At 39.1% G+C, this 26,950-nt stretch overlaps 1 protein-coding gene across 4 annotated transcripts in view; it reads left to right on the top strand.

Annotated features, from left to right (window-relative positions):
* adamtsl3 (ADAMTS-like 3) overlaps positions 1-26,950 on the top strand; it is a 145,304-nt gene that overhangs the window by 88,162 nt on the left and 30,192 nt on the right. For 3 of the 4 annotated variants that reach the window (XM_038274391.1, XM_038274388.1, XM_038274389.1), the window contains exons 3-7: positions 7,428-7,555; positions 16,423-16,468; positions 17,727-17,963; positions 21,697-21,823; positions 23,068-23,142. In XM_038274391.1, the coding sequence (XP_038130319.1) occupies positions 7,428-7,555; positions 16,423-16,468; positions 17,727-17,963; positions 21,697-21,823; positions 23,068-23,142 (613 nt within the window). Of the gene's footprint in view, positions 1-2,979; positions 3,159-7,427; positions 7,556-16,422; positions 16,469-17,726; positions 17,964-21,696; positions 21,824-23,067; positions 23,143-26,950 lie in introns of those variants that run through there. The other variant, XM_038274390.1, reaches the window with a different exon arrangement.

Consider the following 26,950-nt stretch of genomic DNA (forward strand, 5'->3'; position numbering starts at 1 on the left):
TGCGGGGGGGTCGGTGTCTGGTGTCCGCTGTCGCATTGTGGGGGCCCCTTTTTTTTTTTTTTTTTTTTTTTTCTCTTTTTTTCTTTGGGGGGTTTGGCATGTCTGTTTTCTCGGGGGGCAGGCGGGCCTGCTGGGTGGGGGTCCTGCTGGCGGCGCGCCGCTGGTGTGTGGGGGTCCGGGCGGCTCCGGCGGGGGTAGTGTTGGGGGGCCGGTCTGGGCGGGCTGTCTGCGCTGGCTGGGTATTCGGGTGGGTTTTCCCTCCTGGAGGCATGGCGGGGCTGCTCTGTTCCCACTGATCGCGGCGGGTGGGGCTGCGGGGCGGGTGTGGGCCTGGGGTGGCTATGACCGGCGCGTGGTGGGGGGCCGGGGCGGCGGAGCTGCTCTGGCCGCGTGTCGGGGCCTGGTGCGGGCTGCGGGGGGGGGTGGCGGACGTGGCTGGGCTGCTTTGGCATCGTCCGGTGGGGGGGCGGCGCGGTTCGCTCCGCTCTGGCTTTGTGCTGCCCCTCGGGCTGCTGGGGGGGGTGGTTGCGCCGGCTGCGGTCTGCTCCTCTTGCGGTTTTGCGCCGGGCGGCTTTTCTGCTCTCGGGCTGATTCTGTGCGCGGTGTGTTTCGTTGCGCGCTGTTGGCATCGGTCTTGGTGGGGTGGGGCTGCGCTTTTGGCCGGGGGGGCGTTTTGGGGGGGGTCCCGCGGCGCTCGTGGCCGGTTCGCGGCGGATGCGCATGGGCCCCGGCCGGGGGCGGGGCCGTCTTAGTGTTTTCCTGGGTGGTGCGGTCGCGGTGGGTGTTGCGGCCGGTCGCCGGGGCTTGGTGCGGGGGGCGGGGCGTGTTTCGGTGCTCTGTGGGGCTGGGGCGTTTCGGTCGGCGCCGTGGGGGGGCTGGTGTTCGGCGCCCGGCCCTACTTCGGGGTGGCCGGCTGCCGGCGGGGCCCGCGGACTCGTCCCCGCGGCTCCCCGGGGCGCCGGCATGGCGGTGGCTGGGGGGCTTCCTCGTGGCTGTCTCTCCTCCTGCCTTGGTGGGGTCTGATTTCCGGGGCTGGCCCCGCCTTGGTGCCTTCGCTTCTGGGGTCCCCTTGGGCACCTGGGGCTTTGGGTCTCCCGGCGCTGGACTCAGTGCTCTGGGGGGTGTGCCTCTCCGGCTCTCCACAACCACTATTGAGCATTTTTTTCTATGGTTAAAACTTTACATGCACAAGTTCACCCTCACAAACAACTACAGGTGCTAGGCTTCAGGTACTTAGAGATTCACTTCCAAACAGAAACCCCACATTCATATCTTCAGGTAACACAGAGTACATGTCAGACTTAATAATATTACTTTAGTGATAGTTTCAAGGTGTTTGCTTTATTGTATATCTCGTACCATGTTTTTTGGTTGTGCTGTTCTTTTTTTTTTTTTTTTTTTTTTTTTCTCCATCTCATTACAGGTGTTGAAGCAGACTGAAAATGTTTTGTCATTGTCTCCTTCCTATCTCCTCTTTCTTTCATCTTTTGTCCTGTTTTTTTCTTTTTCTTTTTCCTTCTTCTTCTTCTGTTTTTCTGCTCTACTTACATTGCAGTGTCCATATGAACTGTAAAACTCCCTGCATAATTATAATAAAGCAATTTATATACATGAAACAAGTGGAGCGGTATGGCAATTGCGATACCGCTACACTTGTGAAAGTAAAATCTGTTGGGCTCCTTTTGGCATCAAGACAATTATTCTTATTGCCACCTTGCCAGACAGGACACTGTAAAAAAAAAAAAAAAAAAAAAAAAAAATAAATAAAACATGAGAAAGAAATCTGAAATCTTGTGAACAGCAGTGGTAAAAAAAAAAAAAAAAAAGTGGTTCATATAATCCCTAAGACAACTTTGCAATTCGACATGTTACATCCCTAATATTTAGTATATTTTATTAAGATTTTATGAGATAGACCATCATAGATTGTGTTGTGTAGAGTGGCAGGAATATAGCTCTTTTTTTTTTAATGTTTTTCAGAATGAAAATCTGAAAAGTGTGGCATGCATTTCTATTCTGTCCCTGCTTTGTCAATACTTAAAAACACTTTTGCAGACTCTTTAGCTTTGTCATGATTTTTGTAAACTTTAACCAGCTACAGAACACATCCTGTTGAAGCTCCTCATCCCCACAGCATGATACTGCCATTACCACAATAGGTAGGTGTTTAGTGAAAATTGTAATGTACTGTTATTTCATTGCAGAGCAATTTAAATATAGGTGAAAAAGCTTTTATGATGATCATCTTCTTCATATTAGCTACAGTATATTAACAATTGTCACCAACAGCTAACAGGACTTTATGTGGCTTTCCCTCTTCCATAGAGGCCAGATTTGAGAAGTGCTAGAATAATAGTTTTGGCTGGTTTGGTTGTTGTGTTGAAAAGAGCTCTGTTAGATATTAAAATCTTGGGATAATTTTTATACCCTAATCCTGATTTAAGCTTCTTCAAAATATCCTCATCGCCACTGCATGATGAAAATAAAGCATCACCGTGTTTTAAAAGGGGTTCGGGTTGATGGGTTTCTCTCCCAGTACAGTATTTTGCATCTAGACCAAATATGAGAACTTTGACCACATTTTTCAGATATGCATTAGTGAAAATAATTTTAACAATTATCTGAACCCTATAAGCAAGTTATTTCAGTTTGAAATTGTAATATAACAAAATATAAAGAGGTTATTGGGGAATAAATGCTTTTACAAAGCAGAGCAGCTCCAGGCTACTCCCCCCACTTTCAGCACATTAGTGTGAAAGTGTAAATCTCCAGCTGACCTGGCTCCTTTATTTGTATTTCTATGCTTGACCGAGGTCTATTCACCGATTGGCTCTGGGTACCAAAACATGATTTCTCAAAGTACGGATTCACTTCCCCCACACCGGCTGTTTTCCCCCCAAACTTCCACACACAGTGCTCACAAAAATGATAGGCTCCCAGTCCCCTCCCTCCCACTCCACATGTTACTCCTGAGGAAATGCTTCAGAGAGCCAGAGTGGAGAGAGCAGGCAGGGAGGACACAGGGAGTGAGTCAGAGAGGAGAGCAGCAAGCATCGGATTCACATTTGCTGAGCTCGAAACAGCAAATCACACCCTGAGACGACATGAAGCTGGACTCCTCAGCTTCCAAGCTGCTGGTGACAGCTCTTCTTATTCTGGTACTGGACCTTTTTGTCTATTTTTTTTTATATATATTTTTGCTCTTCAAATTTCCTGCTATGATAAATATCATAAAATAGGTAAAATACTAATTATATCCAACTCTGAATAACATTCTGCATGTTTTTTTTTTTATCTTGGGCTCTCTGTTACATACAGTGACTACTCAGAGTCATATATGACAAAGACTTAAGCAGATGTGTACATATCCTATATCCTTCTGACTAAAAAAAGAAATGATTTGTATATTTACACAGTCTGCTAAAGAAGCCTTCAGAGTCAGGTTTCCTTTTCCTTGTTGCAGGAGTTTTCCATCTTCAAGGGAAAATCTACTTAGCCTCAGCTGTTGACAGGTGTCTTAAACAGAGCCTGCCTGTCACAGCTGAACACATTGCTTGGCTGTACAGTGCTGTATAAGGCTTAACTTACTCCCCATATCTTAATGTTTAGCCTCCAAAGTACGACTTTCATAACCAAATCTTTAAAAGGTGGTAATAGTTCTTAAGGTTTTATTTATTAGTTATTTCTTAGTTAACTCTTACCCGTTGTGATCTATTATATGATTGCATTCAAATGAATCATTGTGAATTTGTCATGCTCTACATAATTTTTTTCTTAATAGGAGTATTTGTTTGACCTCATGCAAGACTGTGAAAAAGTCTTCATTTTCCCCTAAATCACTCATTGGATGTTCTTGCATGCTAATATTGAAGCTCTTTATTTTTCTTGTAAGGATTTCTTTTGGGTTTTCCCTTATTTCCCTCTTCAGTACTAATACAAGCACACCATGCAAGTAGTTCTGATGGCCTCATAAATACACTCTATCTGAGGAAAAAAGCAACCAAAATGTAAAACTTTTTTTTTCTCTGCGTTTTGAGTAAACTATCGTGACATTAAAGCCACATTGCATTAATGTGTTTATTTAATTTGCCTATTAAAAGATGATGCATAGAAGCAAGTGACATTAGTCCTATTTTGATGCTAAAGGTGGTGAACTCAACACTGTGAAAAAATCCACCTGGATTTATTGAAGCAACATAGGTGCCAAATGTGACTATATGTGGTTATCTATTCAAAACCTAGCACCAGAGGAATTGTTCTTCAAAGAGCGAACTTGTTTTTTTTCATCAAGAACAATAGAAGAGCAGTGAGCCAAACAAGTTCATCTTTATCCCTTCCATCCTTCATCTACTTCCCCTTCTCTCCCCTCACTGGCCTTGTTACACCCTCGCACGCAGCTTTTAGTTTGTAATTGAGTGAAAAATTCCCTGATTGCTTTTCAAAGGAGAGTTAAGGTAGTGAGGAAACGGGCTGCCCAGTGCACTGCCTGTGTTTATTTACCATGATCCAAACAGTGAAATAGTTGGCTCCCGGAGAAAGTACCGCCGTTGCCTACATGTTTGCCTAAATGCTCTGCTGACTTTGTTTAGTACTCGCCATCCGCCTCTGCTATTCCTCAGGCGTCATGAGCGCTGACAAGCATTTATATCAGTCCCCACGCACTTTTTAATAATGTGAACCCCACCACCTTTTCTCATTTTCTGGAGTGCTTGGATGTTGTTGCTACCAGGACCCAAAGAAAATAATCAGCGGAGTATTACTGAATTCTATCTGCTTTCCTTTGTTAGCTCTATTTATCTTCACTGATGAAATACAGTGCCATTCCATTGGAAAAAATGGCCCAAAGAGGTCTAAATAACTTCTCAAGCATAAAACGTAAGAACTGTGTGTGTGAGCTCAGATAAGTGTTCTTTAGGTCAGTGAGCATAAATCATTTTACGTCTAAATATTTAACCCCTGTCTACAAAAGTCAAAGTATGTGGGGTTTTAGCGCTTCAAAAAGCCTCGTCTAAACTTAATGTATCTAATCTAATTAAAATAAATGCATATCCCTTAGAAATATATTTTAATGCTGACAAATTCAAACTCCTACATTCTAATTTCATCCCTGTGAACTAATGAAACTGCTCATTATTCAAACTAGTAAGTTTCCTTTGCAAGGAAGCCAAGCCAATTGCATTTATTCACTGATTTTGCATCGAACCCTCCTCCAAATTCACACCATGACAGCATATCAGCTGCAATTGCTCCATCACTGCTTGTCTACAAAAGAGATGAGGATAAACAAAAAAGACAAAATCAAGTGTGTCATTTATAGAAAGAGAAGATAGAACACTAGCTTTATCGATATCCTGATGTCCATGAGGATGTCCAAGCTATAGAGATATGCATGACTGAGGGCAACTTTGTAAATACGAAAAAATAGAGTGAACTCAAAGTCAGTGATGGAAGTTAATGCAGACAATGCCTCATTTGAAAGCAGTAACCAATAATGTAAAAACTGTATAATTGTCCTCCTGCAACCTAAGGTTATAGCTGCATAGCTGTCAAGTCTCCCATTCTTGTGGGGATAGTAAAACATTTTACCTGTTTTTCCCGCTGTCCTGCCGTATTATCAGTCTCCCATACATTTCCTGTATTATTGTATTATAAAATGATATTTAAAAAAAAGCATGATCTGCCTCTCCATACGGAACTGTCTCTAGTATTGCAAGTCAAAAGCTGATCACCTTAATCTGGTTTGCAATTGGATTAATTTTGGTTTCTCACATACATGTCTTAAAATATAATGGATACTGGACTAGGGTAGTCAGACGGTTCGAAGCAGATGTCGTAAACTTTCCTGTATTTTCAAATCCAAAACTTGACATGTATGTAACAGTATAAATATACCAATCGCTTTATTAATTTATTTTTCTATAAAAAAGATTACCCTAAACTTAGAAGTACTGGACACAGAGACCTTACTATTGAAAAAGCAAAAATTTCCTTTTTCTTAAAGTACAGCCGTGTTCACATGTAAACATTGTGGGAGAACAAACATGGTGCAAAAAAAAAAGCAGTAGCAACGCCTCACTTAAATAAAGAATCTTTATTTGGACCAGAGATGCTTTCAAAAAACAGGGGTTCATCCAACCGGAAGTTCCTCAAAAGTCAAAGAATATTCCAGCATGAATACCGTAAAGGGATAAGCTAGAGTTTATATTTGCCATTCTCACCATACAGTTTATTCAAAATGTAAGTTTGGGGTCTAACTTTCAAGGTAGACTGTATCTGTCTCAGTGGCCTCCTATTGTTGCACATGAAAGTCTAAGAACCACATGTTTCTAGAGATGAAGCCATCAAATCATCACGTGTTAGATTTGTGCCACGTTCAACTGTTCTTTACAGGATTATTCCCATTGGAAACTTCCTTAAGTTTTACCATGTGGAAACCTTTTAATATGTGCTTGTTCTCCTTTTGACAGCCCAAATAACTACGGTTCAGCGGCACTAATGTGTTCTCACCTCCTGCCTTCTGAGCTACGTTTCATGTTGGCCTGGACCTGCTTGCTCCGATTCTTTCTTTATAAATTCTTTCCTAGAGTTTCATCTATTGTACAGCTAAAACTTCTCTGTCCCTGATCATAAAAGCAAACTATATTCGTTTTCCTGGGTTGAGCTTAGGTTTTAGATAATGCGGCATTTTCAGTTGGCTTTGTAATTTTTTACAAGAACCCCAGAAAGAGAACTATGCAATAATAAATATATGCAGTCATACATAATCCAGATTATTCTAAAAATGCACATTACAAATCCTTTTTGAAAGCAGGAATGGTTGGTTCAGTTAAGGAATCTGAGTGGAAAGTTGGAACAGGATAAGATGAATGACACAGAGAGGATCTTCTGTTTCTGGCTGTCATTTCATATCCGAGACGTGTGCCTGTCCTCTCATAATATTGGTCTTGGGTGCTGCTGTAGTATTCCTTACCCCACTGCCAAATACAACCAAATGCAATTAGCAGAGAGGTACAGACGCGTGGCCTGAACTTTATAAAAAAAAATATTTTCTTCATCCAAAGCAAGCCTTAAGATTTTTCTCTCTTATTGTCACATAAGGTCATTTTTTTCACCAGCTAATCTAATTCAGTTGAATCCTTTTTCTTTATTAAATATAAGCCGAGAGGTTAGAGATTTATTATTAAGATAAAAGTCTATAAATACCATTTTAGGCTAGCTTTTTTGTTTTATTTCTTTCTATAAGATATTCTTCAAGTGATCAGAGCCTCATCTGGTACTTTGTTGGCTACTATGGTATAAAATCAAAAGAAAACCCCACTAAATTGAGGTCTATTTGCACAATTCCAGTGATTGAAAAGGTATCTACTCTTGTGTTTGGTGTTGTTCATGACTATTCACTCATGCTAAAACTCTTCCCTGCTGCGTAGAGCTCACGGACGGCCCGATCAGAGGAAGATAAGGACACACTGTGGGATGCCTGGGGATCGTGGAGTGAGTGCTCTCGTACGTGTGGTGGAGGAGCCTCCTACTCATTAAGACGATGTCTGAGCTCCAGGTAAGGTTGCCATGTAGTCATAGTTATGTCTTAATCCAAACTATTATGCTATAGTAATTATTATTCTATGTAGTGCTTAAAATCTTAAAATGTTCCACAAATATGGGGGAAATTCGTAGGGAATCTGATCTGAAAATAAAAGTCAATGTAAAAAAAATTAGATTATCTAAATCTTATCACTTTAAAATCTATTTGTTTGTTTTTTTTATTTCGGGGGGATTTAAATCTTCTTGGTAGTCTCGGTTTAAAATTGTTAAAGGGTCACAATTACTATAAGTAAGTAAATATGTTCGAGAACCAGTCATATCTTTTGTTCAACTAACTGAAGAAAGAATGTGACTGGCCTCAGCCCCTGGAACTGTTCTAATTTACAAGAACACAAAGACAGAGAACAGACAAAATCCACAAATGTTTTTCTCTCCCGTCCTTCTTTACCCAGAATGCCTCAGCGCAGACTTGTGCGTTCTTCAGACTGACTACTGCCCCAGCATGCACTGTGGAAGCAGCTGGCATTAAGGGCGGCATTTACGGAGCGCAGAGTTTTAAGTTAAAAGTCTGTTTTCAGTTAGTTTTTGGCGACACTTTTAAACTTCACCATACGGCCCATTTAATGATTTAGTGCTTAATTTAAGAAAAAGGCTCGAATATCGAGAAAATCCAAGCAACTAACTGACCTCTGAAGCTAACCCCAGCCAGGGCTAATGTAAACTGTCTGCAGTGGAGCAGCACCCTCTCATAGCATTGGCAGTGTGAAGTACTGCAGGCTCCAGTGTGTTTTCTTTTGTTTGTTTGTTTGTTTTATTTTAGCCAAACGTCCATGTGATTTGCATTGATGTCACTAAATTGTTTTGTTTTACTTACTAAATATTTGCGGAGATAACATAGAATTATAGCATGATTAAATAACATTTTAATAGCATATGTGTGTATATTCAGTACAAGTATAATTAGTTTTACAGTTTAACCATTATTCCTACTAAATAAAATTATGTATATTATTTATTATCATCTCGAGGCTATTAAAAACAGGAGGTGAAATGCAGGTCCAGACGAGCCGTGCGTCTGGTGATTCTACCAGTACGCTTCTGTACCAATTCTCAGAGGTTTTTTCTGCATGCTTCCATTCTCCCTAAGTACATACTTCCTGTGTTCTTGTCAATATCGTAAAGAACACAAGTCAGTCCATGCTCACTTTCTCGGTCAGTTGGATTGTTACGCTGAGTGGAAATATCATAGCATCTACAATAATCTTTCTACTTTTCTTTAAAGTAGATTAGCCATAATTAATTCTTGATCTTGGCAAAACAATATATTGCTTATTATCTATAACAATGATTCACTGATGTTTTAATGTTTTTGTGGAGATCATGGGTGAGTAAATTCTTCTTACACTCTGTTAGCCGCCTATTTCATTTATTAATGACAACGGTTTACAAAGTTTCTTTCAACAAACTTTTTGTATAAGAGTTATAAAAGAAAGTTACTTTAGTCAGTAAAATAAACGAACAAAGGCAGTTTCAATCTGCTTTTAAATTGGATTTTTGCAGCTAAGGACAGTAAAAGAAGACTTAGGGAAGAAATCCAACTGAATTTGCCATATGAGAAAAAAATTATTTCACTCCTTCCTCTGCTGTTAGAATGAAAAACTAAGTTTAGTTAAGTCTTTTCAGACACCGTTTAAGAGATTAGTTTAAAACCTGTTAGATTTGATGAACTATTCATGAAATAGTATAAAAGTAATCCCTTTAATAGAACCTGTCTGGCAACATGAAGTAGGCGAAATGATTTCAAAAAGATGTACATCCAACCTTAAGTCCTTAAAAGAACAACTCAAAAACATGAATGAGCTATCATTAACAAATGTAGACATTATCCCTCTGCGCTATACCAAGCTAAGACAATATATTTTATTCTGGGAAAACTGATTTGAAGCCCAGTAGCGGTGGGAGGAGCTTTTATCCAAAATCTGTGTTCAAGTTGTAAGGACTTGCTTTGTCAACCAGTGATGGGAGCATATGAAATGAATCACCTTAAAGGGATAGTTCGGGATTTTTGACATGAATCTGTATGGCATCCCCATCACCAGTGTCATGCAATCACACTGACTTACCCCTGGCAGCATCCTGTGAGCAGAGTTCTCGTCCAGCTTTGGTCAAGCCGAAAGTAGTCCGGCAGGTTTGCTAGACCCAGCGAAATAAAACGTTTCTCTTCCCAAAACATTATGTGTTCAAAAGAGTGATATTTTTGCATCCCAAAAACATTGTAGTGGAAAAAGTCACACGTCGTTATCACTTGGTCCTATTTTCTCTCTGTTCGTATCAGTGCGCGCGACACCATGACCTGACAGCTAGGGCCTACTAACCTGACAACAGCCAGATGCATGTCTCGCTCCGCCTAGCTCCTAGCTGGGCGGAGCGAGGCATGCATCTGGCTGTTGTCAGGTTAAGGGCCTACCTGTTTGATTCGCGATTGTTTACTACTGGGGAAGATGTCTGACTACGAGAGCGACGAGGAAAACATCGACTTCCACTTAGAGCCAAAGGGATATCTTTATGAACCCGAGTACACTGACGATGAACTTCGACAAATGGAGTTAGATCGGGCAGAAAGAGAGAGGGTGGACAGAGAAGTGATGGAAGCTGAAGCCGGAGCCGCAGGAGCGTCAGCTGGAGCTGCGATATCCAGGGTGGCCGACAAATCATGGTGCACTTGTTTCAAGTGCGAATTAATGCAGACAGAGGTGGATGCTACTGTTGCCACGAGTGGGATTTAGTAATGCCCGAGATACAGAACCTTTCCATTGATGAGGATGTCGGAGTTGCAGCAGCTGCTGTCTGCATCACAAACAACAGCGACTTCCCTGCCCTCCTCAAAGTTGAGCTCGCTGTCAGAATGACTTGCAATTTGCTTGCAATTGCTCTTTAAATATTTTGGTGGTAGTGTAATGGTCCAGTGCTGGTTTGTTTTCGTAGACTCTAGTTGAACTGGCATAATTAATGAAACCAAGGGATAAAGTCCAGCCATCAATTAGAGACATTAAACACTAGCACACCTTGGATTATTCGGCAGGACAATGATCCAAGACACACCATTTGATCCACAGCTCAATACTCGCTAAAGAAAAAGAGGAAATATGTGCAGGTTTTTGGAACGCCCTTGCAAAGTCTTAACTTATATTTGATAGAAACCCCATGGCATAACCTTAAAAGCGTTGAAATGCAGAATAAAAAAACTGTTGCTTAATTAACGGAAAAAAGAGGGGGGCAAGATGGGGCAAGTTTCCTCCAATCCACTCCTTGCCAGTTGTCGCAAACGTTTACTGCCAGGTGTTGCTACTAAAGAGTTTTTCGCATTGGACCAGGTTGGTATGTAAACTTTTTTCAATCACGAAAAGAAATCCTGTTTATAAAATGTTTTTAATGTTACTTAGATGATCTTCTGTGTGGAAACTGGTTTCGTCATCTGAATCACAAGTGTGACAAATAAATAGAAAAACTGAAGGGCTGAAATGTTTCAAAGCACTGTTAGGATGGTCATTTTACTCTTTACCCCTAAAGGTAACTTTCTTCCTCTATCTTTAGAGTAGCCTGCTGAGCTTTAAGATTAAGGTTAAATGCGCTTCCCATAGTGGCTAACTATAACTGGGTTTGATGGGTAAAAGGGAAACTTGAACAAAAGGACTGAGAGGGTATGTTTTCCATAGAAATATTGTCACATTTATAGGCTTAGAAATAGCATTGCAGTGACTTCATCACATTCCTCCTTTTTTACAGTTCCCAGAATCTATTGCTCACATCCAAAAGGTAGCCAGTGAGCTTTGCTGCTCAATTCACCACTTTTTCTCTGCCTGAGGTGTTCAGCAGGGAGCAGCCAAATGACAGGAGCAGCCAGTGAGATCATAAAACATCTCAACTGTTTAAAAGACAAATTGATAAAACAGCACAGATCATATTTAAGGTCACAGCCGAGTTCCCATATGTAGCCAGCACCCCACCCACCCCCAAACAATGAATCCATCTGCTTTGCCTGCACACAGAAACAGCCCTAAGAAACACAAGACTGTCAAAACCTCATGCTCAAAGTGCCAGAACCTTTCTGTACTTCATGGTAAACACTGAGGTCAGAAGCTGTAGGACTCTAGTTCATGATATCCATGGCAAACCAGCATTTTTATGGTCAGGGGAACCACAGAGCGCTACTGGCTGTTGTAAAATCAGTTGATGTGTTAAGAGGTGTATGGGATTTAGGCTCCTTCTGTGATTGCATAGGAGTAGCTGTATGCACTCATCAGGGTCCAGGCGGATCTGTTTACAAACCTATGTGTCCTTAGGCAGTTGCTACACATAACGGGCTCAGATCCACCCCACTGCTGCATGGGAATGAGGGAGCAGCAGTCTGGCCAGGGGTGGCAGATATAACAGTGTCATTAAAAAAAACAGCACAAGGCCTCTTATGTGTGTCTTTGTGTGAGGGTGAGTGATTTTTGTTGGCAGGAGATGCTGGAAACGGGCCTGTAACACCCTCCAAACCAATTCCAGCTTCTTTACACTGACACACACATGCACACAAGTGGCAGTGCACGCAACTTACTACCACTTCAAAAATACGCTGGAGTTGATTAGGACAATAATCATCTGGCCCTCATTAGCTCCATCCATACAGGACTCTTGCCTAATCACAAAACTCCAAGGCATGGCTCGTTTACGAGTGCTGTGGATGCCATTGGGCATCCATGGCAAGAGACAAACTTAACCATGTAATCTTTATGAAGCTAAAAAAAAAAAAAGCAATATTCTTTTTCATCAATTTAATAAGAACAGTCCCAACTTAATTGTCTAACACATTTGCTTACACATGACTGGTGATGAGCACGAAAGAGGAACCAACTCCTATGTCACTGATACCGGTACTTAAGTTTAATTAGATAGGGTGGGATGTTTGAATTTTTTTTCTTTTCTTTTAACTTTTCAAAAATTGGTATGCTCAATGAGAATAAAGATTTTATTAGAGGGTTTTAATCCATTGTGTATGCAATGTAGCTACGGTTGGGGGAGTGTTGGCCTAGCGGTTAGAGCAATGCTCTTAAGCTCTGAGAAGGATGCAAGAACCCGGTTCGATCCTCACAGACTACCTCTCTGAGCAAGACCATTAACCCACACTGCTCCCCGGGTGCCACACAACGGCAGCCTGTTGCTCCCCAAGGGGATGGGTTAAATGCAAAGACTAAATTTGTCCAAGGTGAGATCAATAAAAAAAAGTTACATTTTTCTTTTCAAAGATCATTTTCAACATACAGTAACAGTTCCTAAGCTCCGTAAGATTTTAAATAGTGGGCCACATTTTGGCACAAAGTACCTACAGTTTGGCTAAAAGGGTTAGTTTGCAAGAGATGTTCAAACATTTATATAGTATATTAATTATCTTGGAAGCACTACAGAGTATCTTACAACTCCAGACAAGAACCTTCAAGTAACACAAGAAAGCTTTGCATCAGGAATAACATACATCTCTTGTAAGCATTATTTCGCATCATTTGGCTCCTTTGACATAAACTTTGTTCATCGTCTTAAAATGTGCCAAGGGAGAACAAACTACTGGACTTCAGCTGTAGTTAGTTTTATAAGAGGCATGATGCATCTGAGCAGAACAAAATATAAATGGATTGTTACATGTCATCATAGTCGCATGCTGTAAGGTGGTTCTCCTTCACAAAGGGTGGGATTTGGATGCCTATACACTTTTAACATGACTGCGAATATTAACAAGTTGAAGAAACTTGATTGGGTTTCTACTTGTTTTATTTTAATTTTGGGGTAAAATACAAGACTTGTAATGTAGTGCAGAAATCCATACAGTCCTGGCTCTGCCTACTTCTGTGTAAACTCTACTTTGGAAGTTCCAATGTGAGAGGGAAATGAAAAGGGAAATTCTTTTTATTACTTTTACCTTTTTATGTCTAGTTTATATATCCCTGTGTCCCTGGGTGAGTTTCCACACTGATCTTTGCTACCTGTCTCTCATCTCTTGGTTCCTTGAAAGTCTCTTGTTTGGGTTCAGGCCGAATAACCTCTGTTTGGCTTGGCAGAAGGGACTGTCTGGATTCGTCATGGGCTCTAATGTTCTTGCCATGCCACACACTCCACATCCACTCCCTGCAAAAACATGGCAAAAAGTCCCAAGCCCTTCACTCATGTCTGAGTCTTAGCTTTGAGATGTTGTCTATAGTCATGATTATTGATTAGCTAAGGAACAAAGACAGTGAAATTCTTCTTAAGTTTCCAAACTGAAATAAGGAATGTCATCCAATCAGTTTCCACCACAGTCTCGGATGATTGGCCTATCATTGTTACCATCGGTGGTTTATCATCCCTTGACGAGAAAGGAATCCTCCGCTTCAGTAAGTGGTGAGCTCAATAGTTTGGGCAAAACAGCCACAGACTGGAGGGAGTCACGATCCAAAGTGCTTTAATCTGTTCAGCAGACACAGACTGCAGGACTCCACTGTACTTTCACTGCTAATGCTTCTATATTACTGTTAATTTATGGAGCTATGATTTGTTTATGGAATAGTAAGGCAAGACAAATGGCATTTTATTCAGATTCTTCTAAGCTAAGGTGCACTCAATTCTCTATGTTATCACTCAGATAAAATTAACTTAAAATGTTTTCCTAACCAAGATGTCTGGGACAAAGTTAAATTTAGACCGACTGAATGATTTCTACTCCGTGTAAGAAGATTTGGCCTGCTGTAATTCTTGAGGAGAAATATGAGGGTGTTCACAATCTCTCTGTAACTGCACAAGCATGATTTGGACATGATCAATGGTTGTCATGGAGATTTTTTGAACATGCAGGTGGCCAGCACTTATAATAAATTTGGATTACACCAGGGCAATAATCTTGACTGGTCAGCAAATACTGATGCCCTGTACAGGAAGGGGCAGATCAATCTTTACTTCCTGAGGCTGTTGAGTTCTTCCTCATGTCTGTTAGAAGCTGCTCAGCATGTTCTACCAGTCTGTCACAGCAAACAGTGTCCGATCTATGATGTCCTACAATTTATTGTCCTCAAAGTGTGAACTGATGTGGACAAGAAAATTCAGAGTTTTTCAGCACCCACTGCTTGGAAGAAATTACAGTCTGAACATTCAAGCACTTGCAATGCTCAAACAGGCTCTGACTGGTAATCTGTGATGGCGGGCATTTGCCCAGTGGGCCGGTCCTAATTTCAGCGTGCGAGGGCCGGCTCTCCTTAAATCATACTGGCCTCAACACTTACTCTTTGGCTGAAGCACCTACCTGTGACAGTAAATAAGTGAAGGAACTCAAGAAGTAATACAACGTTAACTAACTATATATTGCATGCAGTATATATAGCCCCTTCCTCGTCATGCACATCCTTGTGACAGTTGGCATATGGTGTAACTTTTTTCTTTTTTCAAACTGTAAAATCCTATTTCTTCAAACTGTTAAATCCTTGCAACAAACTAAATTATAATTAAACTAGAAATGCTTTCTTTAACCCAAACTACAATGTCCTTCTTATATTTGGTGAATTTATGTTAGAATATTTTGCAAAAATATGTTGTCGTGCATGATGGGGTTTTGCATCTGTTTACATTATTGCATTTCATTGCCCACATGCCACCTAGACTCGCAGTGAACGCTTCCACACTGCTGAGCTTTCATGGATTCATTCTTGAAGAACTGCCTGTCTGCCTCTATATTGTATTGTTCTATAATGGTGTTCTTACAACACTCTGGGTACGTTGTAGACCTAGTATGTGTGAGTGGGTGTCTGGCTGGCTTCGTGCAAGTGTGGGCGTTACGCAGCAGCAGCAGGCACTGTCTCGCCCGTGTCGATAACCAAAGCCAGTAAAACCCCATTATAGAAAGCTTGGTGATGGTCGTCGTGTGATGCCTATAGTGGGCCGGTGTAGATGGAAAAATCCCAGGGCCGAAAGTCGTTCCCAGTCCAACCCTGCGCTCAAATAATTCAAAAGTCATGTTAAATCATTGCAATCAGTCTTGTCTCTGAGGAAATGTTTTAGGTTGGAGTTTTTGGAGAGTTTTATTCTTTTAAATTTTTTATTTGTTTTATTTGTTGTAGTGTATGTGCTGCTATCTTCTTGGCCAGGCCTTTCTTTGAAATCTCTATGGGCTTAACCTGGTTAAAAAGGCTGGATTACTGGATAGGCCAAAACAAACAACAACAAAAAACAGTTTTTAGCATCAGGCTAAATAAGTACCTTTACAATATACATTTTTTTTTCTTATTTATTTCATTTTTGTATGTGGATTTATTTTCAACATTCTATACCTTAAATTTTCTTTAGAATTTGTCTGCTTGACTACATAACGAAATTAAATTTTTTTTTTCAGCTGCTAAAATAATCATAAAATCATAAACATATTGCCTTGTAAGAACATTTACACCTGCAATAAAAATTAGGCAAGCAGAGTAATATCAGCAATTATAGTTTTGTGATGGAGCAGTAGTGTGAGGTTTGGTATGAGAAATATCCAAACTATGCACTCCTGAAAATAAAAAAATAGATAACTGCCATGCCTTGTGACCAATTGACATGAATCAATCAATTAATTTTCAAATCATTAAATTAGACTAGAAAGACCTGGCACACTCCTTTCTTACAACTTTAATGCATTTTCAAAAACATTTTTAACAATTTACACTTTTTTCTTAGGTAATGTAAGTCACAGATGCAAAACTAAAGTTAAATTATTATCCTAGACTGTGTAGCCACTCGAATATCAAGTCTATACATTACATTTAGAATATACCACCACAACTGCATCAAAACTACTTTTTTTTATAATTTTACATATAAATATTTTGTCTCCTGCAGGACGTGTGAAGGGCAGAATATCAAATATCGCACATGCAGTAATGTGGTAAGTTCAGAACAGTTGTATGTAATGTTTAATGAGCTTTCGATCAGCTGTTTTTCTTTAGATCTGAAGGACAAAATCTCACTTTTAATGATAAGGGTTAGTCCTCTGTTATTTTTGTTGCTATAGAGAAGATAAAGATAACTTGTACTCTTATTTTTTATAAAAAAAATACAGCTACAGATTTGTCTTCTTTTATTTAAGACTAATTGGTCAGTTACTCATACAAATTACTATAATTTATTTGAATGAGAGCTTTTAAAGCCTCCAGTGTTTTAGTGGTTGTTTATAGATAAAGTTTAATTAGTCACTTGGAAGTATTATCTTGAAAACCCAACCATCATAGCATCTTGTTGCATTGATTAAGGTTTAGTAATACAACTTAACTTAGAATTTTTTTATAATTTAATTATTGGTACACAGAACCCTTACAAAAACATGTTATTATTCCATATCTTTACTAGTTCAGTTAAAGTCTGGTGTGCAACAAGGATTTGTCTTTTGCTCCCTTTTATTTTTTGGTACTTCCCTCTGTCTAGCTTAATACCTTTATGAATTTTAGCTGTCTGGCTGATATTACATAATGCTTTTCTATGTAAATTCTATGTTGTTCCAATTTTTTCTGTTGTTAAAAGATTTAATTATCAGCTTGGTCCCTAAAGTTCACCCAGTTTGGTTTAGTCTTCATAATTCAGAAATAACATCATCCAGGTTGTTGGAGAGTGATATTGATGGCCTAGTCAAACATGGCGTTAAATGTTTTGAGGCAATGTCAGAAACTGACTCACGGTTTCTAACATTGCCTTAAACAAAATAGTACTTACTGTGAGTTATATAGGTTTTTGCCTAGCCTTTTGCAGTCATGTATCAGTTAGGGTCCTCAAACCATTTATCCTAGCTTGCCTACCTAATCTTATTAGCTGTTATAATGTTTTTTTTTTTTTTAAGGAGTAAAAATAAAAAACATTTCCTTTAAATATTTATTTAAAGGAATACAGTGGAATACATTGGCATACTCCTGATCATAGATAGTAGTTCCCTCAGCCTAATCACCAACAGTAAGGCTCTTCTTAAACTCTAAACTCTAAACCCAATGACTTTCCTCTTTGCAAAACAGATTAAACTATTCACATACTTTCTTATAAAGCATTTTGTATCTTTTTCAAAAAGCTCTGCTGTAGAGATATTTATTTAATTGTACTTACTAAAGCGTTGATCAGCGTATTGAGCTCTTTTAAACCATTTTTCGTGTTTTCTGTAGGACTGCCCTCCAGATGCTGGGGACTTCAGAGCTCAACAGTGTTCAGCTCACGCTGACGTGCGATACCAAGGACATTTTCATGACTGGCTGCCTGTTTACAACGATCCAGAAAACCCTTGCTCTCTCAAGTGTAAAGCCAAAGACTCTGGCCTAGTGGTGGAGCTGGCGCCCAAAGTGCTGGATGGAACACGCTGTTACACCGAGTCCTTGGACATGTGCATCAGCGGAGTGTGCCAGGTGAGAGAAAGCATTGCAAAGTTTGGATTGCTCTTCTTTTCTATTTTTCTCTTCAGTGACAGATTTAAAATGGCCCCATAATTTAGAGGTTAAGCATAAACTAAAATCTAACATGCTTCTAAATGTGTTAGGTCATTTTTTTGACAAATTTGATTTTTAAATCAAAATGGATCCACATGAAACATGTCACACATGATCTAACGAGAGTACCCAATGGTTTTTATCTAACTGCTATGACAAAAACCTTGTGTTATAATTTTTCTGCCCAAAACATTAAGAAGAAATGGAATAATTTCTATAAAAATTTATATTTTATACCTTGGTTCTTTATAAAATATAGTTACTTTTAAATGATTTTTTAGTCTTCATCTTGCTTAGATGTCCCATACAGATGGGTATGTATATATATGTATAGATATTAAACTTTCAAAGGTCAATCAACAGTGCTTGGAAATCAGCCGATGGGCCACCGTGGGTTAATGGCCGGTCATGAAAACCACCAATTTATGCGCCGGTCCTTGTGTTGTGTTCTTGAGGATTGTTTTTCTGAACGGACATGTTTCTTTCTCCTGTTCTGGATCATGTTTTTTTGGTTGGTGCCCAAAACAGGTGAATAATTCCCCTTAAAATACAGTTAAGTGTAGACAACATTCTGAGCTCAAACAGCAGCAGGGAAATTGTCAGAACAGCAGAAGAAAGAACACCATAACCGGGACGAGGCAGCCAGCCGTGCCTCTCTGGAGCTCAGAAGTAACAGCGGTTGATTGGAGGTGCCTGCTGGGCACAGTGACAGAGTGGGGAGAAGCTACAGTTCAGCTATACTTGCTAAGCTAACTGCAGAGTGTTAAAGGAGCACAGTGGAGGATTGGATAAGTCCGCCAATGAAGCAGAATGCTGAGGCTATCGCTGGCCAGGAGTAAGGCAGTGGTACTTTGGAGAAGCCTGCCAGGGAGAATAAGAAGGGAGAGGCCACAACTGCCGAGGCTAGCCTCTAGAGCAGGGGTGGGCAATTCCAGCTCCTTAGAAGGCACATCTAAAAGTTGCAGGATACTGGCCCTCGGGAACTGGAATTGCCCACCACTGTTCTAGAGGCTAACTGTTGGAGGAGTAAAAAATGACAGCGGAGGGACCAGAGGAGCCTGATGGGCAGAGAGAGTGGTAGTTGTGAAATAAGGCGACTACTGGTCAGTGTCTGCATTGGAGGTAGGACATCAAAACAGTCCTTCTAGTGCGCTTTTTTAAAAGTTACCTGCAAACCACTTAAGACCTATTGCCGCATCATCACTTGACAACATTATTTTCTCTTCATAATACGTTTCTATAGAATTTTGATCCCTAAAGGTGAATGGGAAAGAAGTTGAAGAATTTACTTTTGGGAACAAATTTTTAATCACATCACATCATAAATTCTTTAACTTCTGTTTCATGTACATTGACATTGTATTATTAGGTTTCACAGCTACATAACAGGACAATGTATTATGATCCTATATTCACGATCCTGTAGGCGTCCATGCAATAAAAAAAAAAAAAAACATTATTAGAAATAGTTAGGTATATAAAGGCTGCAGGCATTCCATACTGACTGATAGTAAATGTGTACTACACGGCTATTAATTTTGAATTTAAAGAAGCAATGACACCGTCTAAAAAAGCAAGAAGGAATTGTGATTTGAAATACGGCTATATTTTAAAGGAAAAAATATGGCTATATGGTGATAAGTTAAGAAAATAAGCAGAGTCAGGTCAGGTCATCATTTGAGCCCACAGAAAGCTACTGCTTTTAGAACAATCATTCAGATTTTCATTTGCACTTTTTTTATTCGGGTTTAAAAGGATTACATTGCATTTTATACAAGTACATGATCTTTAAAAGAAAGAATTCCAAGAAGACTAATGCAAAGAGTTACATCATGTACCATCTGTTTTACGCATGAATACCCAATAAGACTGCTTTTGGATATGTGGTTTTTGACCGACTGTCTAGGAAATGGTTTCAGCTTTCTCTCCGGTTGAATGAAGTAACATCGTGCAGTTCTATAGATGCACAGTTTGGTGCACAGTTTTACAATGCATGGAAAAGCAGTGTGGTTTTGGTTTTGTTTTACTGACAGTAATAGTGAAAAACTCAATTAATCAATGCTTTCAGACATTTTTCAGTAACAGAACAATAGAAGTAAAGTGGATGGAAATTTAAGAAGTTAAAAAATGACCTTTGATGGCAAATTAGAGAAGCAAAGATTAGATATAGATATCAATTACTGTACACCAAGGGGTTGTTTGTTTAATGAGACTTACAAACTAAGAAAAACAAATAGACCTTTTTAGGGTATTTATCTACAAATTGTGAAAGTCTGGTCTAAAACCGCATTGCCTGCTTGATTATATGAGCTACTGTTTGTGTGAAAATTCTGTCTTTATTTGTGATTTATAAACAACCAGAGGCAGCTCACCTAGTGGCTCATCTTCTAAAGTTTATGCCAGAACCTTTTTTATGAAGAAACGCCTAAATACTTTAAGTTGGCCCATATGTGGTGATTGTGCTAAGGGATTGTAATCTGTTACCCATTTAAAAAAAAACGTAACAAGTCCTGAAACAGGTTTATTTTTTTATTCATCGATCAGTGGAATAATCACCAAAAAGACTAAGAGACTAATGCTACACAGAGCCTAAAACATGCCATTTGCTGAAAGAATAACCCTCTAAGAACAGTATAAGTCAAAACAAAATCTTAAGATTAATTAAAAATCCTCTTCTCACACTCGTATATAACTACATGTAGTGTATTAGTACGGGTATTTTTACTTGTTTTTGCCATTTAGAATTCATTAAAAATGTGCAGGAAAGTTGTTGTTTTTTTCTAAATTTTAAACATCTGTTAATTTAGAAATTCTAAAAGAATATATTTTTAGATTAATCAGTTAATTATTGATAAATTAAGGAATTTTACAAACCTTTTGTTTGGCTACCATTTTTTTTCATTAAAGTTAAAATATGATTTCTTCCTTACAAACAAGCCATATTTGTTCAGTCTTTTGAAAAATGACATGTCATTTACTTAACTCAGGAAAATCTCAAAAACATTTTTCAAATTGATTGAAGGGAATCCGTTTCCTCTCTTATGTGTTACTTCTTTGGCATTGCTTTAATATAAGTCAGCAAACTGCTAAAACACTTATGCTTCTATAGATGCACTCACACCTGTTGATAAATAGTAGGGGGGAGTGGCGGCCTAGTGGTTAGGGTATAGAGCTTGGAATCCTGAGGTTTTGAGTTTGAGTCCCACTCCCACAGACTGCCACTCTGGCTCTCTGAGCAAAGACCCCTTTTTCTTTTCGTTGAAAGAAATGTTTACATTTATTGTTTAAATCTATTTATAATACAAATTTTACAGCATTGGAAAACATAATGAGTGTTTTTTGACCTTCTGCACACCATATTAAAACAAACAAACAAAAAATCATTTTTCATGCATTTTTTGGTATAGGTTATAGGTATAGGGAGCAGCATGCACCTCTGGAGCCGCGGGTTGCCAAGCCCTGCTGTAGAAGCAGTGAAGCCGTACAAAGTTTTCACCACGACTGTATTGACAAGAATGGAAACCTTCTTTTTGCAATGACTGCCATGAATATAAATATCCAATTAAAATTACCTGACATGATGGAATCAAATCCCCAGTTCCTCTTTAAAACATAACATTTCCACGTGTTTCCCTGGTTCCTTGTGTTGCAGATTGTAGGCTGTGACCATGAACTGGGGAGCACAGCAAAGGAAGACAACTGTGGCATCTGTAATGGAGACGGCTCATCCTGCAGACTGGTGCGAGGTCATTACAAATCCCAGCATGCTTCAGGGAAAAGTAAATATTCCTCTTTTTCATTTATTTCATAATAGCATTTTACTTTTTCTAACTGAAATTAAAAAACATACGACATATACATGTAATGAACGTGAGCTTGATATGTGTACAGCTACAATTTGCATTATTGTTACTGCATATCTGCAGCCACGGATGTCTCAAAGATTCAGATGTTAAACACATATTGAATGATGATTTTCTGTTTTGTTTCACCATAGCGGTTTGATCCTTTTTATAATGAAATTTTTAGTGTAACTTTGAACTAAGTCAGAAAGGATGTATTGCCTCCCCCCCATACTGCAGATTGAGATTTATTTTTTCATGTTTTAAAAATGTGTTGTTAAATCTAACCTTATTGCTGAGATATAATTTTAAAAAGTGCAGCAAAAAAAAAAAAAAAAAAAAAAACACTTGAAAAAAAATAGAGGAAACATTTTTTCCCCCAGCAGCCCTCAAAAATGACAGAGAAACAGCAATACCTTTAAGAAAAAAATGGAACTATTAATATTTCTACCATTACTATATTTAACCCACATTTTTATTATTTAAAATTGTACATTTTAACACAATGTCAACATATTGGAAAGATGTTGAGGTTTTATTAGAGCAGCAAAATTTATGAGACTTTTAAGGGGCAGTTTCCATTCTTAAACTCATCCACTGCTTTGGAAAGAGCTGACTTGCTGGAGTTATTCTTTTTTGCGAATTTAGGATGGTGAGTAGCATATCATTCTTCTTTAATGTTCTGATCTTATAACCATTTAGCAATCCAAATTCTCCAGTTTTTTTATTTTTTTCCTAGCTTTTATTGTCATTACACTGTCACAAGTACAGAGCAATGAAATTCCCTCTCTGCATTTCACCCATCTCCTTAAGGAGCAGTGAAGGGTCTTGCTCAGGGACACAGAGTGTCAGTCTGTGGGAGTGGGGCTTGAACTCAGATTCCAAGAGTAAAGCCCTAACGACTAGACCGCCACTCCCCAAAGCAGGCGTTAGTCTTGCCTAAGGACCCACACTGGCAGCTCATTCCGTCAGCTAGGATACAAATATGTTTGCAGCATGGTGACTTACCACTTGACCTAGCCAAACGCTTGTATTTTTACAGAGCACTTTAAACTTGAATTAGATCAACTCACTGCTGCCATATCTTTATTTTGTTTCTGGAATTTGTTTGAAATGTAGTTAAAATTTGCAATTATGCATTTTTTTTAATGCAAAATCTTTTTCTGTCTCTCTTACTGAAGCTGAGGATACGGTGGTTATCATTCCATACCAGAGCCGTCATATACGTCTGGTCCTGAAAGGCACGGATCACTTGTGTAAGTCCTGGTAGGTCTGGGGTGCCCTTCCATCCAAACAAGTTCTACCCTAACTATAACATTCATGTTAGTTGCATTTTTTTACTGCAAAATGTTGTGCACTTTGATCAGAAGTACACTTTGTTTGACTCCTCTATACCCTAACTGTTGTAGCTTTCTGATGACCTCCTCTGGTGTTTGGATGCATGTTTTTTAAGTCTAATGCACCCTAGATATGCAAAGCTCATAGAGGTTCTTAACAATTTGGAGGCTGTATCAAAACATACAGATATGTATTGGATTCAGCAATTCATGCAAATGGACACCCTATCAAGTGTGGACTACTTTATAGTATTAGGAAATACTTTTAGTCTGTTGACATTTTGGGTGTAGAAATTATTATTTTTTTCTTTTCTGAGACAGTTTTAATAAACTTTAATAATCAAATTCACATAAATTATTACTTGAAATATATCTGTGTGATAATGGTATATTATATTAGGAGATACACTTTTTGAAATATTGAAACAACAAACTGCTCTACGATATTCTAGATAATCCATTCTTTTGCCTTGACAAGTTTAATGTTTTCTTTCTGGGCTCTCTATTTGGTGTTACATTTTATTTTTTAACAGTTTTATAAATGCCTATGTCAATTTTGCTGCTTTTCTTTTTAGTTTCTTCCCACCCTTCACTGCATGAAAAGTGAGATTTTCGTCCCCGTAAACCCCCGTAAACTCCCGCAGATCTGCCTGATTTTCGTCAGTTTCCGACAATTTGCAACCCGTGCTTGTCCGCGTTTGTCGTGCCACAAATTGTCGGAAACGGACTCTGACGTATGTGGAGAGCGATCAGCTGTACTAATGGCCCTAATTAGCATATGAATGCAGCAAACCCGCGCGGCTGGCCAGGTCTGGCTTGAATAACCTTCTCAGTATTGGCTGAAACCACTATTCTCAAACAAGTGAAATCGCTCGTGATTGGCAGCAAAACCACACGTGGCCACGCCAGGCTTTAATTTTCTTACTGAGTATTGGACGGAACCGCTTCCTTTTAAACAAGTAAAGTCGCTCGTGATTGGTTGGCATATATATATATTTACATATATATTTATTCATATATATATTTATTCATTCATATATATATATATTCATATATTTATTCATTCATATATTTATTCATTCATATGCTGTGTATTTATGTTATCCTACACTACTACACAATTATTATGCTACCATCAAGGACATGAATGAATTTATACAGGAAATGAACATTTGCCAGGAAGCTGTTTATGCAAAGAAAGAGCTTTATTAAAACACACACAACTATATACAACGCGTATCCAAACACATGCGTATCTAAAAATTAAAACTCCGTGAACGGTCCATTTGCTTCATCGGGGTTGGAGGTAACAGGCAGCATTCCCTCCGAGGCAGGTCCGATGTGCAGACGCATACTGTGCGTGGCCCTGTACTTCGGCATCGCTTCTAACCGGGACTGCAGCTTAACACAGAGTTCAGTGAGATCCGGCCTACGAAATGGCGGCGACCGTACAATCCATCCAGAGACACCGCCGACGACGGCGGACTTCCAGAGTTCCACTTCCTCATCTGCCAACACACTCTGCCTCGCCTTCAGCAGCTGAAAAAAAAAAACAATGAATCAGCGCACTGCATACGGACACAACACATCTATCAATGCACCTGAAAAATAGTCACCAAATAAAGTCTTACCATCTTTCTTCTGTCCCGACTCCGAGCAGATAGCCTGGCAGCCTCCGCACGCAGCGTGCTGGCTAGCAGCGTGTATCTGAAGCTCCTGCATACCGTCTCATAATACGTCTTACAGGCAGCTGGAAAACAAATGAGAGGTATGAATAAAAAAAAATAAAATCAAACGCAAGTCACAGTAACAAGGAAGGAGAAAACATTAAAACAAGTCACTTACACACAATGTCGTCTTTATCAACATCGTGCAAATCCGAGCAAATAGGAGGTCACCGCCTCATTGTGAGGCGACTGTAGTCTGTGAGAAAAAAAAAAGTACAGCTATGGTCGGTATCCATGTCCTTTTACCGCAGAATGAAAGCATATTCTTTAAACCTTACCCCTGCTCCGGTTCATAGCGCCTGCAATTAGTCTCCGAGTTGTTAAGACGGCATACTGATTCCTGTGAATCACAAAAAATACACTTTAATAAAGCTTTAGGCTAGGCTGCTTTTAGCTTACCTAGCTAGGCTAGGTTGCCTTTAGCTTGCCTAGCTAAGCTAGGCTGCTTTTAGCATAGCTACCAGTAATCGAACTTATATTTACCGCTAGCGTGGCGTTGTGCACCCGTCTTCTCTTCCTCGAGTTCGTATATCCCGCAAAGTTGCTCGACTGCCGAGCCGCCATCTTGTCCTCTATGGACTGCAACCTGGAGTGCATCGAATTCTCCAGCGCTCATTCATGTCGGCAGTATGTTGGGCAAGCTGACGAGACAGTCCGCTGATAGCAATCAGCAGTTTCTTCTCGTCAGTCTGCGGGCTGGCCGAAAGTTGTGGACTAAGAGCAGTTGGAGGCGAGTTGAACGCGAGACGTCGTGCAGCCATTGTTCACGTAACAACAAAATACAAACACAGTAACTGGAGATTAAGTTCTTCTAAGTGTAGTAACACAAACATGTCTGCTAATATGCTGGTCTCGCGAGAAGTCGTAGTGCACAAAAGCTCACACGTGATTGGACGATGGGGCCGAAGGCTCATCAGGCTCCTCCAATCACATACGACGTCATTGTTATACGGAAGGACTCGCGAGAAGAGCTCGCGTCGCTCCATTCTGGAAGGTGGCGGTAATGCACCTATAAATTGTTTGCAATTGCAATTGTTTGTCTCCATAAGATTGAATTTGAGCAGGTGGACATTAGAGATAATAAATGCAACAACAAGTTTTTGAATCAATATTCTATAAATAATATGTACCCAGGAAGAACAAAAAGCACAGCTCTCTTACAAAATTTTAAGAAATCTATGATAGTCAAAATTAGGACAAATTATTTGAAATTCCCAATTCCTCCTAAATATAAAGAATTACAATTTAAAATAATAAATAACATATATCCTTCAAATGAGTTTTTAAGAGAGAGATTTAAGTTTAATGTTGAGAATTGTGGCTTTTGTACAACTCAATTGGAAACAACTAAACATCTTTTTTATGAATGTAAAGAAGTATTAAACTTATGGGATCAACTTCGAACCTTTCTGTCTTCTAAAACAATAAATTTAGATTTTATTTCCTGGCAAAACATTCAATTCGGTTTATCCATTAAAGAAAAAAAATTTGGAATTTTTAATCAATATTCTAATAATTGTAACAAAGTATTATATCCATAAATGTCGCTATGCAAAATGCTCCCTCTCAATCTCTGCTCTCAAAAATGAACTTTCCCTTTTCAAAAGATGTCTGAGAAAGATGCAGAATTTAAATGCAATTAAATTGTTTGAGTTAATTGAAGAATTTCAGTTGGTAGTCCCCACTGAATAATTTACTTTAACTACTATTATTATTTTATTTATTTTTATTTATTTTATTTTATTTTATACTTTGTTCCAGCCTGTGCATTTAATTTTATTTTTCAAAAGCAGGAGTTGTGATATTTCTTCTTGTATTGAAATATTTGTTATTGACTTGTTATTTGAGATTGTTATTGTTTTCTTATATATTCAATAACAAAAAAAATAAAAAAAGTGGAAATCTAAAAAAAAAAATTAACCATTACAGCCAACTGATTCTGATTAAAACTAATTTTTGAAGTAAATTATTTTGTGTATTTTTTTTACATAACATTTGCA

This window comes from Cyprinodon tularosa, unplaced genomic scaffold, assembly GCF_016077235.1.
Source record: "Cyprinodon tularosa strain WSP-4 unplaced genomic scaffold, ASM1607723v1 ctg91, whole genome shotgun sequence".
Taxonomy (NCBI): domain Eukaryota; kingdom Metazoa; phylum Chordata; class Actinopteri; order Cyprinodontiformes; family Cyprinodontidae; genus Cyprinodon; species Cyprinodon tularosa.